Source organism: Drosophila innubila, chromosome X (genome assembly GCF_004354385.1).
Source record: "Drosophila innubila isolate TH190305 chromosome X, UK_Dinn_1.0, whole genome shotgun sequence".
NCBI lineage: Eukaryota > Metazoa > Arthropoda > Insecta > Diptera > Drosophilidae > Drosophila > Drosophila innubila.
In genome coordinates this window covers 23,095,052-23,113,778 of record NC_047626.1, presented here as the reverse complement: position 1 = coordinate 23,113,778, position 18,727 = coordinate 23,095,052, and the positions used below count along the sequence as shown (strand labels likewise).

Below are 18,727 nucleotides of genomic sequence, written 5' to 3'. Positions count from 1 at the left end.
CTTAAGTTGGCAGCAATAGTGAATGCGATAGTTTTTCTCGGACGTTGTTAGCAATGCTGTAAATAAATATGAACGGCGCAAAACTCAAATGTGAACTGAATTTAAAAATAATTTACCAATAAATAAAGATTTTTAAAGAAAATATAAAATTCGAAATTAAATAAAATGAGGGGGATAATTTTCATGAAGGTTTTAAGCTCGGCACCCCTCGGAGGAAGTAGTTGTATAATTGGATTCTAAAAAAAATACCAAAAACTCGACAAAATTTTAACAAAAATTTTGAACAAATTTTAAAAATTCTATCTTCAATATTAAGAAAAATAAAAAAAAATTTAATTTTCTTAGTTGCAACTGTTTTTTGCAATTTGCCAGATCGAAAATTTGAGCCGGGTGGCAGCCCTCTAACCAGTGCTACCAAGATTTTTAGGGGGAACAAAAGCTGTTTCTGGCTGGAAAGCACATAAATTTGTTTTTGTTGGTACTGTTGCGCAGGCTTACCAAAAATAGTAATAGCAGAACGAAGCTGAAAATATATTTTAAAAAACTTGATTTCCAGATATGGCAATTTCGAAGTTTTTCTAGCAAGCGATCTCTGAAAGTAGCCAGAACTAGCTATAAAATAGTTAAGTTGGCAACAGTGCGTGCGACAATCATTTTAATTTCGATTTACACCTTCAGGTAGTTCAATCAACGGGTTTAAATCGATAAACTAGATATGCTGTGCACAATCGATACATCGATGTCTTAAATATCAAAATTTTTAATACATTTGTTTGACATCACTAACTTACTGTATATTTGTGTTTTTTTTACAAATTCTAATTAAAAACTTTCCAATACTTTAGTGAATTCCTTTTTAATAATTCCGTCCAATGCAAAGAAAGAATCTCGGCTAAATTTATAAAACGGTTCCCGGAAAAAAAAACAACATACATACATTTTATATAAAACTAAATAAATACGCATGTACATGCATACATTTGCATATTTATTGTTAGCACTAAAAGTGGTGCACATACATTAACAATATAATATAAATTATATATATAAAGGCCTGTTTAATAAAAGGTAAGTGTTAATTACACGACAATTTTGCGGCACTAATTGTATTTACAAACAGTAAAAAGTTAAAGCTTTTGTTTCATTTTGTTGTTGTTTCTCACTTAAATAAACATATGAATTGCAAACCAACCATTGACAATACCACACACACACAAAGGTTGTCTCACACACATTCATGCACACATACGCACTTGTTTTTTGTTTTTTTTTTTGTTAATCTTGGCTTATTTGGTAAAAGTTATTTTGCACTTAATAAAGGTCGCCTGGTTATGGCGTATTCACAGATGAATCTGGGTGAAGGATATAACGATTCTAATGTTGAGCAACTGCTTGAATTACTGTTATTAGCTAATTATCTTAAACGCTTGTCCATAAACACTCAAATGTCAACAATGCGAGATATCATCATAGCAAACACATACGCACACACATACGCACATTACTAATATTTGCTTGACTTGAAACAATTGCAAAAGCATTGAAGAAACAAGATGGAAAGGTTATCTTCGGCACGCCGAAGACTTAATACCCTTGCAGAGCGCTGTATTCAATTTTCGACTGATCGCTGCTATGGCAGCTATATAATATACATAATAGTCAGATTTTCACAAAATTTAATCAGTATTTTTAAGATCATACAAAATCATTGAGTTCGGTTGAGATATCTCAGATAACATGAAAGTTTTTCATACTTTTGGTTAATTTCGAACCTATCAATTTTATGGCATCTATATGATATAGTAGACCGAATGAATGAATAAGAAATAAAGAAAATTCATAATCTTTAGTTTGGTACAGATATCACAAGAAACACCAAAGTTTTTCGTACTAAAGGTGCATTTTTGAGCAATTGTTCCTATGGCAGCTACTTGATATAGTAGTCAAATTTAAGCCAAACTTCGTCAGTATGTGTAAGACCGTAATGAATATAAAATCTTTGAGTTTTGTTGTGACAGCTCAGAAAAAAAAGAAAGTTTTGTATAATAAAGGTTCAGGACTGAAAGTCTAGTTTCCATAAAAAAAAAAAAAAAACAGATGGACAAAGAATCAGCTGATTGTCCTGACCATGAATATACATTTATGGGTGTAGTATGCCTTATTTAATGCCTTACACATTTCTTGAGATAAATATACTACCCTCTCTGCAAGAGTAGAAAAAACATTGCTTAAGCTAAGCTAAGATATTTATGTGCAAATATGTATTTAAGTGGAAGTTGTTGCTATTTGTATAAATATTGATATGCATAGGATTGCTTAATGAATGGGAATGATAATAAGAATGAGAATGAGAGCACGTGGCAAAATATATAGCTTAATTAAATACATACAAACTTGTGTATCTGTATATACATTTGTATCTGTGTGTATGTAATATTTGAGATGGGGAGTTGATTTTCAGATGGCTTCCAATTCATCTAAGAAAAACAAATCGTCTGGTTTGCGCATGTTGTGGATACCAGGACGAAAAAGCCATCCGAAAGGTCACTACAGTTCGACAACCAAGCAAGTCTCGTATTCGGCGAGCCAAAAGAAAAGCGAGGTATGGACACTGGGCGGCAGCAGGGCTCAAAGCGAGCTTATTGACTTGTGAGTATTAACTACAAAATGTGCATATATTCATCCCCCAGATCAACGAGAGAATTATCATAGCAGCACAAATGATGTAGCAGGCCAAGCAAACAAATTTTTTTTTCGATTATTGTTTTTAACTTTCTGTGTGTATGTAATCAAAATAAAATAAACAAACAAAACTTATTCAAATGACAACACATACAAGTACTTTAATAGAGTCTCACATCTAAAACTATATATATATTTATATTTATATAAATATATATATATATATATATATTTTGTATTATTGTAGACCGTCGCCGGAAATCAACAACGGCGCTTCGACATCATCATTGGCAATATTGGGCGGCATGTCATCGACACTTGTGAAGAATGTGAAGAACAATGATTCCCATGAGAATCATGGGAATCATGAGAATCATATCATAACATCAACTGATTCGCTTGGAATCTCCGAATGCGCCACACTGCCAACAACGCCAGTTGCAGCAATCACTCCAAATCTGAACAGTCCACTGTCGGAGCTGGCTCCATCGACGGCCTCAACAAATCCAATGACATCGCCAATTGTTGTTACAACAGTCGAAATACTTGATTTGGTAAGTACTGTCTACAGAGCTTTGTAGAGCTTTATAAAGACATCAAACTATTTGATTGAAATCAGAAATTTAAACATTATTTATGATTGTACAAATTGTAATCTTCAATCGATTTAAAGCAAATGATTGCAATCAAGTTGGATTGATAACTGATTTGAACAATTTATTAAATCTAAATTTGAGTTAGCAATCTTTTTTTCAAATTTAGGCAACTGACATTTTGAGTTAAGCATTTATATAAAAAGATAAGTGTATGTTTTATTAAGATTGCATTTAAAAGTTGTGTAAAAAATTGATTGCAATCAATTTCGATTGCATTTATTTGATTGTAATCATCTGCAATAATTTAAGTAACAAATTAACTGATTTGTTTTAACTTTTTTAGCACAACATTTTAAGTCCCGATGATTTGCCAAAGGTGCCATCGATCGGCGAAACAACAGATTTGTCAACTTCAGCTGTTGTATTGAATAGCTCGGCTGGAACGACAGCATCGATAGCAACAAACTCATCGCCATTAGCCAACCGGAAAGCCAACAGCCAGGCACAGTCCAACAACAGCAGCTCACAGAATGCCTCGCCACAAAAGGGCAGATACAGAAACCACAACAACAATCAGGTTTAAAAAAAATATATATATGCAGTTAAATTTCTGTTTAACTTACGATTCTCATTCTATTCTATTCCGCAGGATGACATCAATTCCATTGAGAGTGTCTCGAGTTTCAATAGAAATCAGGTGAACACGGATTTCGAGTGGATCGATGAGATGGTGCAACAACGCAATTGCAACGAATTGATGCATAAAAACAAGCGTAAGAAATCGAAAAAGTTACTCGGCAGCAAGGAATCAGATCAATTGGATGGATGTAAAATCAAAGAGAAATTTGATAGCAAGTCAATCAATCCGTATGACGATAATGATGAGAAGGTGGTTAAATGTCTCTATTATTCTCTCATGTGCTGCGACTGTACAATATCGTAGAAATACACACACCACTAGCATTTATATATGATATATACATATATATATTTATGTATGTGTAGAAAATAAAGACAAAAACAACAAACAAGGGCGCATATGCACGTACATATGCATGGAAATATGTATGTGGCATAGGAATGAAATGTATGCATTTACAAAATACTGCTCAATTACTTTGTATGTATGTTATGTATAAAATTAAATAATTTTATACGGATCAGAATTTAATTTGCCAATAAGTTTTTCCCCTTCCCCCCTCCCCCCAATCGTGCGTACAATTATTAATAATAATTCCAACTCTTAAAAACAAAAAAAAAAAAAAAAAATGAGGGAGAAAAAACAAGAAATAAAATGAAACTCAAATTACTTTTGTTAATTTAACGAATTTATGCAGCGCACACGCAAAACGAAAAAACAAACAATATCGAAATATTTTCTTATACGATTGAATATGTATAATTTTTGTTTATAGATTTAATCGCAAGCGAAACGACACATATGTATTATATAGCTACTTTATATTTTTATATACATATATATACACACACGATGTAAATAAAGTGAAAACATTTTTCTACTTGTATTTTGTAAGTTGACTGTTGTCATTTAATGGCATTTGCTCCAGTTGCCAAAACATTCAATTCATTCATTTCGTATTCATAACACATACACACATGCCCATGTACGTACATATGCTCCCCACACATCAAACAAGTTCCTTTCTTTGAATAAGTAAAAAATAAAAATAACAAGAGAAAACACTCCATTGTTCAACTTGACATAACATTTTTCATAAAAATTTAATACAAACATTAAATTTACAAATATATATATATATAAAAACAATTCACAATCACATATAAATTTTTATCATTTCGGATGTTAAATATTTCGATTCGCTATATATTCCTCAAGTAAGGTTAAAATTTACTAGTCCAGAGCAAGAAATTCAGGATCAAAGTTGTTGGTGTTGGTGTTGTTGTTGCTGTTGGTATATTCACATTGGAATTATTCAAAAATCAGCTTTGAACATTGTTTCTGCTGTTGATTCTTCTATTGTTGCTACTGCTTGTTGGCGGATTCATAAACGTGGGACTGCTACAATCAGAGTTCATATTGGGATTTTTGACACCTTTGTTTCCATGAAACTCGATCGCATCAATATCATTTGTACTTTTCATAAAAAATTCGTTTCCATTGTTGTGGTGTTGTTGTTCGTAAACAATTCTCTTGTTGTTTGCCAGCAATCTATTGACATCCAAATCATCATTATCGTTATCATCATCGGTATTATCATCTGTATCATCAGCATTCTCATCCACATTGAATATAAATCTGGCTTCATTGCCAGCATTGCATTTTCGACCATTGATTTTCCTATATCTCACCGATTTGCGCGATGTATGATTACTATTGCGCTGCAAATACAAAATATAAGATAGTTAAGAGATTTATTGAGTGGATGCACTTTTTTTATACCTGTAGCACGGCAAATATAATTGAGAATATTGTGATGATTAGCAAACAAATGGCCACCGCAATTGCTGTGATGGCTGTTAGCGGTGAGTCAAGTCTGAAGACAAAGGCGCCGCTGTTGCCATCATTGGCCAACTCTTGATGTCTATCCCTGATTGCACTCCTGAAAATACTGTCGGTGCCGACAACTGTTCGACGTTTGCCACCTGTTGATGCACTTTTACATTCACCTGCAAGTCATTAACAAATTATATTATCTTTATTCTGCACATTGGCTGCTCTTTTAAAACTTTACCCAACTCCGCATCGCAGTGACAACAGTGCTCCTCATCCGCAGTCGCATCAGTTTTTTCTTGACTCTTGGCCTGACAACAGGGCACACACTGGCTATTCAAGCGATCCAGATGAAGGGGTGCAACGCACGCCTTGCACGAGTATTGTCCTGGACCAAAGCACGAGTGACACGACTCGTGGCATATTTTGCAAGTTTGCGTTGTTGTATCGTAGTACTGGGAGCTGAGACATTCCATGCAGAGCCCACCATCGAGCATAAAGTGTGGCGGACACGAGGAGCAAGCCAATGGACCAGCACCTAAAAGCATCAATGATATTAATAAACTATTATGATTGAAAATTTAAAAAAATTAAAAAGAAAAAACGAAATGTTATGTTCTTTTTTGACCTATTTTTGTGACCTAACCAAAATATTTAATAAAGTTCATTTTTAAAGCCCCATTTTTGCCTTGCCAAACTATTTGTTCCTAATCTTTATATCCTTTTAACATTATTGCTCATTTTGGTTTTTAAATTTAGTTATTCATAATATTAATTATCGAAATTTCTCTAGGAAATGGTTTATGCGGAGAGACAAACTGATAGATGGACGAACATGGCTATATCGATTCGTTGATTTATGTGGTCGGCGGTTCTATATTTTGCCTGTAACGCACATTCGCATTCCAAGAAACCTAATAGATCCATTTTAAATTTTTAAGTACAACGATGAACATTGTGAACATGCGAATTTAAACATAGTTAAGTACGCTACCGTTGCATGTTTTGCAGTAATGATGACATTTCTGACAGCCAAATTCGGACTTGTAGAAACCCTCGGGACATTCCGGATGACATTCGCCAGCTGCAAGCTGCCAACCCGCCGGACATTGCACACACTGATTGCGACGAGGTCCACTGCACGTGTGACAGCTGAGATAACACTTGGCACAGATGCCGCGATCGCTATAATAACTGCAACAGAATATTTAATTGGTTACGAGTTAACAATAAAATAAAAAAAGTACAATTAAATTACCCATCGGCACAGGTGGTGCGACACTCGCCATTCTGTAGTTCGAGTCCCTTGGAGCAGTTGCTGCAATTGGTACGCGACACGCATTGGGTGCATGTGTGCAAGCAAGGCGTGCAGACACCCGTTTCCATGTAGTAACCATCCTGGCAGCCGCTCACACAGCTGCTCTGCTCCAGCAAACGATTCTGAGAGCAGGACAAACAGTTGCTAGACAATGGTCCGTTGCAGGTCTCACAGGAACTGTGGCATGACTTGCAGCCGCTCTCCTTCTGGCTATAAAACTCAGCTGCAACAAGAAGCAAAGTAAGAACGCATAAGACAAGAGCGCACGACTACAAAAATACCTTAGATACTTTGATACGTTAACATGTATTGCGTACACTGATAAGGAATTTTGTATTTTTTTTTTTTGTAACAAAAAATTTTGGTTTTGCGACCAAAATCTTAATATTCGACATTTCGTCAAAAAAAAAAGCGTCGAGAAAATAAAAAGAAATTAAAAATTCGACTAAATATTTAGTGAAGCTACATTATCATTACGGAAAATTTAAAATTAATATTTACTTTTACTGGAACCAACCAAAAATTAAATTAGAGACCAAATAATAATAAAATTGACGTTCCAAAAAGAACTCAATTTGAAGTTTTGAAAAAGTGTCAAGGGAAGAGTATGAAACATAAGGCACAGTGACGGAAAAAACTGAATTTTTCAATTTTGATGCTGAATGAGATAAGAGTTGAGTTTCATGGAAGTATTAATCGATAAATCGTATAAAAAAAATATTTAACAAACTAAAACAAATAATTGTTTTTCTTTTTTTGTGGGTAAGCTCGAAAATTAAGTCACTATTTCCAGTACGGGGAACAAAGAAATTGAAATACAAAATGCTAAGTTTAACTATAAACCCAAGAGTAATCAATTGATATCAGGGAACAACACCGGAACCGGTACAGGAACCGTCAACCGAACTAACCGTTTCATTTTTAGTACCGGAACTGAAACCGTAACCGAACTGTCCAACTTCCAGCTGTCATAACTTGATCAAAACTGAATAGATTTTCAAACGGAACGTCATTTTGATCATGATTTGGCCTCTAAATTTATTCTGTATTCAAACTTTGTTCATTTAGAAAATTTAATTATTTTCGCCCTAGATTCGGTTTCGATGGTAAGGGTCCCCCCTTTGAAATTTTGAAAAAACCAAATTTTAAATCTCAAGTTTTCACTTTTAATCAACTCCTTTTATCTTTATTAGTATAAAACAACACCTTAAACTTGATTCTGAGACCTTTCATTTTATTGTAAAAAAAATTTGGACTTGTAAAGTGGCTAAGTCCGCAGTCTGACCAACTTCAAACTGTCATAACTTGATCAAAACTGAACCGATTTTCAAGTGGAATGTCATTTTGATCATGATTTGGCCTCTAAATGCATTCTGCGTTCAAATATTTTTAATTTCGTTTTTTGCCTTAGGTCAGTTTATTTCGATGTACCGTTACGTACCGGTACTGATACCGGAAACGAAAGATAAAAACTGAAATAGAACCTTTAACCGAAATAGTTATTTCGGGACGTACCGGATCCGAAACCGTAACCTACATTTGTTTCAGTTTGATTCCCTGCTTGATATACTTACAATCCGCACAGATCTCACTTCCAGCCACACTGCATTTTTCCTTCTTGTTAAGCGTCCAGTTGGGCAGGCATTCGGTGCAGATGCCATTGCTGATGCAGGTCTTGCAGCCCTCGTGGCATGGCAAGCACTCGAGACGCTTCTTATCCGCATAATGACCATCGGGGCAGTTGTTGAGGCATTTATTTTGCAAGGCATAGCGACTGGGACGGCAGGTGATGCAATCATTCTCGGTTGCTCCATTGCATGTGGCACAGGAGGAATGACAATAGGCACATCTGCAATTATTCGAATTATCAGCAGCTAATCAGTTTGATCAGTATAACAATATAACATACTTGTTCTCCTCTGTTTCGTATGTGTCCAGAGGACAGGCGGAGTAGCACTTGTTCTCATGCATAACCAGATGATGATCACAGCTGGTGCAATATTCTGGACGATCCTGGCAGGAGGCACAATTCGGCTCACACGGCACACATGTGCGATTTTTTACATCTATTAAATAATAAATATTCATATATTTTTTATTAGCTATAATCACTAGTCAGGAGAGAGATTTTAGTTATAAGTAATTAATAATAAAAGTCCGTAAATGATTTTTATAGATGAAATTTTGAACTACAAAAATGTGACTGATTTTTATCGCTGATTATAATCATAATATAATACAAAAAATATCAAAATAAAAATAAATTATAACTGCTATCATCGGATATATACAATTAAATCATAGATTAATTTTTTAAAAGTTTAACAATGAGTGTTAAAGATTGAGCTTAAAAACAATAATAAAGGTCGATTGTTTTCATCGTTTTTACTAAATAAAGGTCAACTTGAAAGTTACTCAGAAACAAAATCAACTCTTTCAAAATTGGTTGGTTAACAATTTCGATCTGTACTTACCCTCAAAGTAACCATCGGGACAGACTTGCAGGCAGACGGCGAGATCGGTGACATGGAGGTGAGCGGGTGCACAGGTGAGACAGCTGTCCGGCCCGGCGCCGGCGCATGTTTCACAGGAATCGTGACATGGCCAACAGATGCCCACTTGATTTGGAAACGAGCGAGGAGGACAACGACTTACGCAGGTGCTGCAATTGACAAGATGAAAACCAAGGAAGCAATAAGTAAAACGAAGACAGTAAAACGTTCAAGAATGTTTAACCAATGCACTATGGCGTATTTTAGGAAATTAGGTGGCAACAATCTGTAACTTTTTAAGCCGGTCAGATACCGGTCAAAAATTTGAAATATATATTCTTAACACTGTAAAGAAAATTTCAACCAAAAAATAAAAGAAGGCGTGGCATGGGAAAGGGCGTAAATTAACGTTCAAACGCAAAGTTTCATGTTTTTCAACATATAAATGCGATAATAAATTTAAAAAATTAAACTTTTTTGTTAAGTTAAAAAAAAATTTCAGGAAAAAATAAATATAATTTTTTTTGCAATTTCTTAGGTCTATATTTCCCTTTTGCCGTTAATTTCCCTTTCCCATGAAACGCATACTTTTAAATTTTTAAACCTCTTCTTGAATATTCACAGAATCAACAACACACCCTTTTATTTATTTTATAAGTAACGGGTATAAAAATAAAAGTCAGATTTGGTGGACTCGACTGGACTCGGTTTTGAAAATCAAAAGTCACCAAAATTATAGGATCATAAATTTTTCTTTTATCAACTTACTTTTAAATATAAGTCAGTTTACAGAATAAAATAAGTTTGTTACCAAACCTGACCTCGATTTAAAGATATACTGATTAAAAGTTGCATTTATAATGTTCTCAATCGAACCACATTTAAATTTTTGCTAAACGGAACAACTCAAAACTGATTTTTGCCACGTACTTTCCCGAAATAAGACAGTGAAACGTTCACGAATCTCAAAGAAAAGTAGAATAACCTTACTTTACAAAAATTATAATTGTAAGGTTTTAAATTAATCGCGAGACAGAGGGAGGAAAATGTTTAAGAAATTCTTACTGTAATTATTCTAAACGTTCACGAATTGTAGGTAGAAAAAAAATTAAAAAGAGATAAAGGTCTAAAAAACGTAAACGAATTATGCATAAAGAATCCTAAAAAAAAAAAACAATATATAAGTTATATGCTTACTTATCCAGGCGATAGTGACTGCAGGCCACACACTGTGTAGGACCCCGACCAAAGCAGCCGAGAGTACCGCATTCGGCATCACAGGAATACATGATGAGCTTGTTGTCCCCATTGAATGGAGCACGGGTCTGCTGTTGTTGTTGGTCTTGCTGTTGGTCAACCGACGTTGTGGTTACATTGTGTCCATCCAAAGTGGCAGTTGCCACCTCGGGGCTGGAGCCAGCGCTGCTAAAGATATTCTGATAGTTGAGATATCCGGCAAAATTATCCGTATTGAAGTTGCCACCTTCGTTGGCGGGCTGGCCAATGTTGGAGGCAGACGAGAAGATGAACGGATTGCTGGCAACGGGACTGTTGCGCAATTGAGTGTTCAATAACTCGGATTTGAGACGCATCGGTTGCGTTGAGGTGCCATAGAAGATGAGCTGCCATTTTGATAAGATGCCCGGTTGATTGACGCGACGACGTCCGCTATTGATCACCTGGAGTGTCCAACGTCCTTCGGCCTTCTCGCCCCAAAAATGCACACTCAAAAATGGCCAATCATCGAAATTGGACTTGACAATGTCGCGTGGTCGTTCAAACAACAATGTGCTCGTTGTGCCCATCGGTGAGGTGAGTAGAATCCGTAGATTGCCACGCGGAAAGAAACGTAATGTGATGCGACACTGGACATGCTCCAGATAACGCACTTCATTGATGGTTCCGGCACAGCCGTTGACATCCATGTGGGTGGCCAACGTGAAGCCGTATTCACCAGCGATATTGCGATCCTCGTTGTTCTCCCGCGACTTGCAGATGTGCTGCGGCGGCACCGAATTCCATTGCTCCGCCAGGGTAACCATGGCACCCGCATCCATCAATCCATAGCCAAACTTATGACTGTATTTACGCTTCACACCATTCGGTGTCCAGCCGCTCTCCTTTTCAAGTGGTCCCGGTCGAGATGTGTACACCACAAGGTACTGCATATCACGCCAGGTTAAATCTGGATTCGCCTCCAGCGCCAGGGCGCAGATACCAGCGGCCAAGGGAGCTGATGCCGAGGTGCCCGTATGCTCCACCGTGCAAATGTGATCAGGACGCAGACGTCCATCCATGTCAACGGTTGCCACGCTCTTATCGTGACCAGGTGTTCCCGAACTATATGTCGTTGCCAGCGTGGAGGAGCACTCTTCCAGATACCATGGCTTGTAGCTACAATATCAAAGAGTAAGTACTTATAAGAATTTCGTCAAATAATACGAATAATTCGGAAAAATTGTAATCAAAAAATGATATTAGTAAACTAAAATTAAATATAAAATATAAAATATATATTTTCATTCTTATTTTAGTTTCTTTAAATATGTATTATAGTATATATAATTTAAACATTGGTTTTAAGCTCATCTTACCCAGCTTGCGTGGCGCTTGATATGGAGAGTGTGAAAATGGAGTTGGTATAACCATCACAGTTGCACGAGTCCGTGTAGCGTCCACCATTTCCGGAGGCCCACACAAATATGGAGCCCTTACCCTGACGTCCACTGGTGACGCCATAGATAAAAGCCCGACGTGCCAAAGGTCCGGGTCCATCGACCGTGGAACCGTCATCCTCTGGCCCCCAAGATGCGCTGTAAATGTCAATGTGCGAGGGATTCAAGCTCAAGGCTTGTGCCTCAACCACATCATTGACTTTGCCATCCAACATACGAACACCTGAAAAATAATATGATATATAAAATTATCATAATAATATAAAAATCAGAAACTCAAACCGAAACAAATATAAGTTCCGGTTTTGGATATGCTAAAGTTAAAACTTCAAATTTTCGAAAAACACAAGACAAATCGAGTTCAAGCAAAAAAAAATATATATATATATTTAATGAAAATAAAAAATAAAATAAAGATTCTATCGCTGATATCGAAAAAATACCTTTGCTGCTAGCATTGAATAAGAAAAATATTTTGTATGTTATTAGGCAACCTATAATCTGGTTGTTCTTATTATAAGCATAATGAGCCTATTATTATTGTTTTATTTTTGGTATTTTTTCATTTAGCTAGTTGCTAGTAAACAAATATGTTTCTATCTCATGCTTACCACCAATGCTGGCATTATATGCCACGCCCACTCCACAGTAGTTATTAAAGGCAACAGCTGCCACTTCGCCGGCGCATCTGGTGCCATGTTTATTGTCACCATTGTCCTGTGGCGTTGGATCTGAATCGTTGCCATTAATATCGAAGGAAGCGTCTGGATCCTGTCAAGATGAAAAATATAAATATAATATAGGCGTACACATGTACTTAATGCTATATAAATGGATTGCAAATAAGTTTTAAACATGAAAAAAAAAAACGAAAAACAAAATTTAAATAAAATAATCGGAATGCTAAAAGTGGAAAAATCTTACATATAATATTTTTGGATGGGGTATCCTGGAAACAGAATAAACTGATATTTTTTAAATTCTTATCATACAAAACTATTGTATTTCTCAATTTTTGTCTTAATTACTATAAATAATTTCAACGTTTTGGTAAAACTCAACAAAAAAAAAAATGATGTCAAATTTATTTTCGATCCAAGTTTATTTTACTATTATTTATATTTTATATACTTACATAATTTTGAGCGAGATCTGGATGATTTGTCTGTATGCCGTCATCTAGAATGGACACGACGACACCTTTGCCAGTGTATCCCTTCTGCCAGGCGGGCACGATGTTCATGTCCAGGCCATCCTTAGCACCTCCATTCTTCGAAAGAAACGTATAAAAAATAAGATGTTCTTTTATTTGATACAGGTTTACCACGTTTTGATATAACGTAATATATATATATATATATATATATATTTGCCAATTCTGGAAAAGATATGTGTATGTGTGATATACATATTCAATACGATATTAGTGCACTTATTAAATCTGATATATTTGAACTATTGGTAACACTACACTTTGAATTGACTAATAGTTTTAGTTACATAAGATACCGATAACTTATTGATTTTTTATCTCTTTTTTAACTAATGTACCTAATTCATTAAGTTTTTTAAGAGTTTAATCTCTAATATATACAATTTACAAGCACATTAGCTAACGGAAATTGATCGATACACAGTGAAAATCGGAATTAATGATCTTTTAACTGAATTATAAGATTGTAAACATGAAACAATAATGGTATTAAGAGTTTTTGCTCGAATTAAAACAAATCGTACTTTGTATATGAATATGTATGAAGAATAAGATGAAAGACGGCATGATTACATACTTTACTCACCAAATACCACTGTTCCTTAAACAACGGATCAGAGAAGATGAGCAGAGGCGTGACATCTCGGTATTTGAGTCGCGGCGAATGCGTTCCACCCACAAGCGATGTTGTTGAAGATAGGGAAGGGTCTGGGGAATATGAAAAAGGGGGATACGTATTCGTAATGGGATCGAGAGCGTAGTCATTAGGCTGGCGTAAAATATTGTACGGACTGTAGGTGGGTATATCTTGATAGGGGCCATCGCGTTTATGTCTGATCTTCTCATGCTGCTGCTGTAGCCATTTCACCTAATGGAGACACATAATAACGATCATAAATCGCAAAAAGGTCAAGCGTGAAGGTGCCTAGTCAATGGACTCACCTCGAACTCCGACTTTAAGGCACTGTGATGCTTGCGACTCGAGCGAAGCGAACGTTTTGACACGCGATGATGTTGGAACAGATAATAATCGTCAAGGGCACCGATCTATCGATTAGATATCAATGAAAACGATCTGTAAATAATTATAATTCAACCGGTAATTACCTGACCACGATTAACGAAGCCGTATCTATCGGCTATGGTATCGGCGATAGATTTGCCAGCGGGTATATGCACGGCAAATTCATTAGTATAGATCGGTTCATCTGGTATACTATATGTACCAAATGTATCTAAATCTCCCAACAGATGATGCCTCTCTTCAGTCTCTTCAACTTTCTTCTGCTGTTGCTTGTTGTTGTTGTTCTTTTGCTTTTTCACACTGGCATTAATATTGTTGTTGCTGTTGTGAGTATTACTAGCCTCCGATGCAGATGCAGATTCAGATTCAGATTCAGTCTCAGCGATGATCAATTTTGGATCTGGGTATTTTATAGTTTTATATTTATCGTGATATATCGAGTAATTGTTGCTTGGAGTTATTTCACTGGCATTATCAAGTAATCCACCAGCTGAATTTTGAGTTACATTATCATTATAATTATTAATTGTATTATTATAATTATTATGTTCTTGTTGTGGTTCTTGATGAAAAGCAGCACTAGTATTTCTTAGATTTAAAATTGCTAAAACTAATACAAAATATATACAGCTTTTTGCCATTCGATTACATTTGCATAAATAGATATTTCTGTAGAGTTTTAGTTTTGCATTTGGATGGCATCTGCTGATCTTGCAGCACTTTCTTCTTTCTAAACAATCTTTCGATGCACTTGCTCCTCCTAATGATCGGAATTCTGTAGATCTTGATGTTGTGGATGTGAATGTGGATGATGATGATGATTTCGATTTAGATTCTGATTCTGGTCGCAGGTTAATGCTCTCGTTGGTATCGCAATCAGTACACGTTCGTTCCACAAAAAATGGTAATTCGACGGTTATTGTTTTATCAATGCTTTTATCAAGCATATTTAACACTCTTTAGATACTATATATATAATCTATTTCTTTTTTAAGTATTTGTATTGAGATTGCTTCTCGTTTCTCCAGTTTTCTGTGCATGTATTTCGATTACGTGAGAGTGAGTGTATTTAGTTTTATGTATTTTTTGTTGTATCCTCCAGATTTCATATATCTTCATAGATTTGGTTTATCTACAACGCGAGAAATAGAAATTTGATGGATTTAAGTTTATATAGTATGTGTGCATAAATTATTTAGTTAATGTTCTCAACAACACTTAAACTTAAAAAGTTAAATAAGCTTCTTTTTTTGCATTTGCATTACATGTTTGTATATTTTCCGGAAATGTGACTCATTTGACTCTTGACACTTGCTCTCTTACACGTTTTGCTCTCTTGTGGGCATAAAATGTTTAGATGCTTCCTTGTGTTCGCATTCGTAAACATTTCAATGGCTGCGGCATCAACTTCAACTTAACTTCGAACTTAATTTTTTTTCTAACTGTTGTGTTGTTTTCAAGCTACTGAAACTGCAAACGCAGTCGCTTACCTATTTATAAATGCACTTATCTGAGTACTTTTCAACTGATTAATGTTTACTACTTTGCACTTTACTTATTTTATTTAATTGTTTATTCACATTTATAGCAAATAAAAAATCCCCGTTTAATGCAAATAATGATCAGCGAAGTGTGTGTGTGTGTGTGTTGTGTCTGGAGTAACACATACTTATAAAGAAAAGCGTCAAATTGAAACCGTTTTATATATGTAGGTATGTATGTACGTATCTAAGTGTGCATGTGTATTAGTTGGCATATCCTCAGTTTATGGAAACAGGTACATATAGTACATAAATAACGTATGTGTATAACGTTATACGTCTATCTTTGTATGATTGTACACGTCCAGGCGTATACGTGTACGTGCTTCATTTATATTCATTTGAACAAAATTACTCTTTTCATTATTGATAATTTGTTGTTTGTTGGGGTGTCTCTTGTGTTATGCTCCCATACATTAGCACATACAAACATACAGGCACGTCTGCAAAGCATACACGCACACATATATATAAATACATTAAATAAACATGTATGTATGTATTTGCATGAAACAAGTACTTTTGTGCGTATAAACAATATAACATATTGATACTGATTCCGGTTTCTATTTCACTGTGCCATTCGTTTATACAACAAACAGGAGCAGCGCAGCAACCGCAACAAGAGTATCTCATGGTTATATATGTACAGTGTATGTGTATGTGTTAATAGATCACATATACATACATATATATATATATATATATATATATATATATATTTTTTTTTTTTTTTTTTTGTTTTGTTATAAAATTCACACACACGTTCATTTATGCCAGCACTTAATCACTAAGTCTTGTTTTTTCTTTCCACAGAAATACAGCCAAAAAAAAATTCGCACTAACAGTACAAAACAAAAACAAAATCAAAAAGAAGCAATAGCAGTAAGCGCGCGTTTGTGTGTGTGTGTTTGAATTGTGGGTGAACATACATATATGCAGACAAATGTATGTACATAATTTAATATAGAAGTTGGCAATGCATTTGTATGCTTGCATATATTAATATTTGCATAATTATGTATAAGTATACATCGATTACCCATTTATAATTGTAGGCATACTTGTATTTACATATATATTGATGCATTTCTTCACTTTACATACATACGTACATACAGAAGTACGTAGGTATGCTAGATGTTTGTACAACACTATGTACTTATGTTGCAGTCACTTTTGTTGTTGGTGTTGTTGTTGGTGGTGCTGATTGAACCAAAAGTAGTTTATCAACACCACTGAAGGAGAACGTGCTTACCATGAGGAACTAACCGAACGGAACGAAGCGGAGCGAACCGACCGAACGAGCAAACGACGCAACCTCGACTGCGCTCCAGCTTAAACTGAACTTTATTTTGAAGTTAATACATACGTATGTACATACATACATACATAAGTACGTATATGAAAGGTACATACAAACTGAAATTCGAATAGCGCTGAGAGTCTCTTACTCACCGGATTTCAGATAGTGCTTGTAGTGGTAGTCGTAATAGTTGTAGTAGTGTGTGTGTGCATCAATACACATGAAAGCACAGCTTTTGAGCTTTCAAAACAAAATGAAATGCAAAACATAACACGCAACCGTGCTGTAACAAAACCAAAACTAATTAGTATTACGTATGTATGTACACACACATATTTGCAGACAATACACATACATACATACATATACAGACGAACACACATTTAAGACATGTTTCGTATGCAACTTTAAAGCCAACTTATACATCTGCACACAAACATACATATACACGTAAGTCTGTCTCTATCTGTATGACGCTCTCTTGAGCTGACATTCAAAGAAGAGGGGTAGCGTCCACAAAGCAAGGTTTTTTATAATTGGACAAACAAGATTCGCGTAAGCAAATTGTATTAATTTTTTTTCTATTTGCCAAATGCACATGATTAAATATTAACACTAATTATTAGACACTTACATACTTAGTTATGGATGTTATAGTCGTGTACATAGACAGATGTAAGTAGGTATTGAGGTGGTAATGCACCCACACAGGGTGACACAAAAGTCTTCAGTTAATCCTTATTTCAGCAACCAAGTGGCTCATCCTGTGAACAGCTGATTCTAGTTCATATTGTTGCGGCCATCGCGCACAATTTAAATAACAAAATTTAATTGTTCAGCAATTGTAAAATGTTTTAATAAGAACCATTGAAATTATAAATACGATTAAATAAAGGTGATAAATTTAATAAATGTTTGTCGGGTGCTTATCACCCTACGACGGTGAGCTTGTATTAATTGATTTGAATCAAAAATTATAAATTCAACAAAATTCTAACCAAAATACATGCGCTATTTTAATTTGTAACCATCTAAGTTGGAGAAAATGGCATTTTTTAAAAAGGACTCAAAATGGGTTTTGTCCTTTTTCTAAGAACCATTGTTGCCAAACGTTTCAAAAACTGTGGCGCCACCTTTTGTCTGTTTTGCGAAACATAAATACGCCACCTAAAATAACTAAATCAACTTTGGCCAACATATAAAACGTTATTTATGCATATGCATGTGTATATTGCAAATTAATTATATAATAGTATATTTGTAAAACCAGCTTAATTTGTTATTTAAATTTGTTACCTGCTACCGTTAATATCAGTCACGGCCAAAATGCGCACGCTCACAAATCAGCAGCACTTTGAAATAATCACTTATTTTACTCTCTCATTTATTGCTTGCCACTCTCAATCT

General features: G+C 35.1%; 2 protein-coding genes across 6 annotated transcripts; one reads left to right on the top strand and one right to left on the bottom strand.

Moving 5' to 3' along the window:
* The first annotated feature begins 746 nt into the window (after positions 1-746).
* On the top strand, positions 747-4,449 carry LOC117794337 (bromodomain-containing protein DDB_G0270170). 2 transcript variants are annotated; one of them, XM_034634968.1, is made up of 5 exons: positions 747-1,068; positions 2,462-2,649; positions 2,930-3,236; positions 3,622-3,855; positions 3,928-4,449. In XM_034634968.1, exons 2-5 carry the CDS (start codon positions 2,462-2,464, stop codon positions 4,219-4,221), a joined length of 1,023 nt encoding a protein of 340 aa, XP_034490859.1. In that variant the 5' UTR covers positions 747-1,068; the 3' UTR covers positions 4,222-4,449. The 2 variants fall into 2 exon arrangements, with proteins under 2 accessions (XP_034490859.1, XP_034490860.1); XM_034634969.1 differs by lacking the exon at positions 2,462-2,649 and having other exon boundaries at positions 753-1,068.
* Positions 4,450-5,038: 589 nt separating this feature from the next.
* LOC117794336 (furin-like protease 2) lies at positions 5,039-17,365 on the bottom strand. 4 transcript variants are annotated; one of them, XM_034634966.1, is made up of 17 exons: positions 17,273-17,365; positions 14,557-15,605; positions 14,392-14,496; positions 14,242-14,317; positions 14,027-14,157; positions 13,372-13,506; positions 12,848-13,007; positions 12,156-12,459; positions 10,759-11,955; positions 9,544-9,731; positions 8,979-9,135; positions 8,644-8,918; positions 7,010-7,292; positions 6,746-6,945; positions 5,993-6,289; positions 5,701-5,927; positions 5,039-5,639 (listed from the first exon to the last, which is right to left on the bottom strand). In XM_034634966.1, the coding sequence occupies exons 2-17, from the start codon at positions 15,418-15,420 to the stop codon at positions 5,241-5,243; spliced, it is 4,998 nt and encodes a 1,665-aa protein (XP_034490857.1). In that variant the 5' UTR covers positions 15,421-15,605; positions 17,273-17,365; the 3' UTR covers positions 5,039-5,240. The 4 variants fall into 4 exon arrangements, with proteins under 4 accessions (XP_034490857.1, XP_034490858.1, XP_034490855.1 ...); XM_034634967.1 differs by having other exon boundaries at positions 14,036-14,157; XM_034634964.1 differs by having other exon boundaries at positions 14,027-14,317.
* Between the last annotated feature and the right edge of the window lie 1,362 nt (positions 17,366-18,727).

What these genes read in the sequence shown, in the direction of transcription:
- LOC117794337 (XM_034634968.1), top strand. Translation starts at nt 2,462, where the DNA reads ATGGCTTCCAATTCATCTAAGAAAAACAAATCGTCTGGTTTGCGCATG. An exon ending in CAAAGCGAGCTTATTGACTT is followed by an intron (nt 2,650 to 2,929) that starts GTGAGTATTAAC and finishes GTATTATTGTAG; the next exon opens with ACCGTCGCCGGAAATCAACA. An exon ending in GAAACCACAACAACAATCAG is followed by an intron (nt 3,856 to 3,927) that starts GTTTAAAAAAAA and finishes TCTATTCCGCAG; the next exon opens with GATGACATCAATTCCATTGA.
- LOC117794336 (XM_034634964.1), bottom strand. Translation starts at nt 15,420, where the DNA reads ATGCTTGATAAAAGCATTGATAAAACAATAACCGTCGAATTACCATTT. An exon ending in GCTTCGTTAATCGTGGTCAG is followed by an intron (nt 14,497 to 14,556) that starts GTAATTACCGGT and finishes TCTAATCGATAG; the next exon opens with ATCGGTGCCCTTGACGATTA. An exon ending in TCAAGCGCCACGCAAGCTGG is followed by an intron (nt 11,956 to 12,155) that starts GTAAGATGAGCT and finishes TTGATATTGTAG; the next exon opens with CTACAAGCCATGGTATCTGG.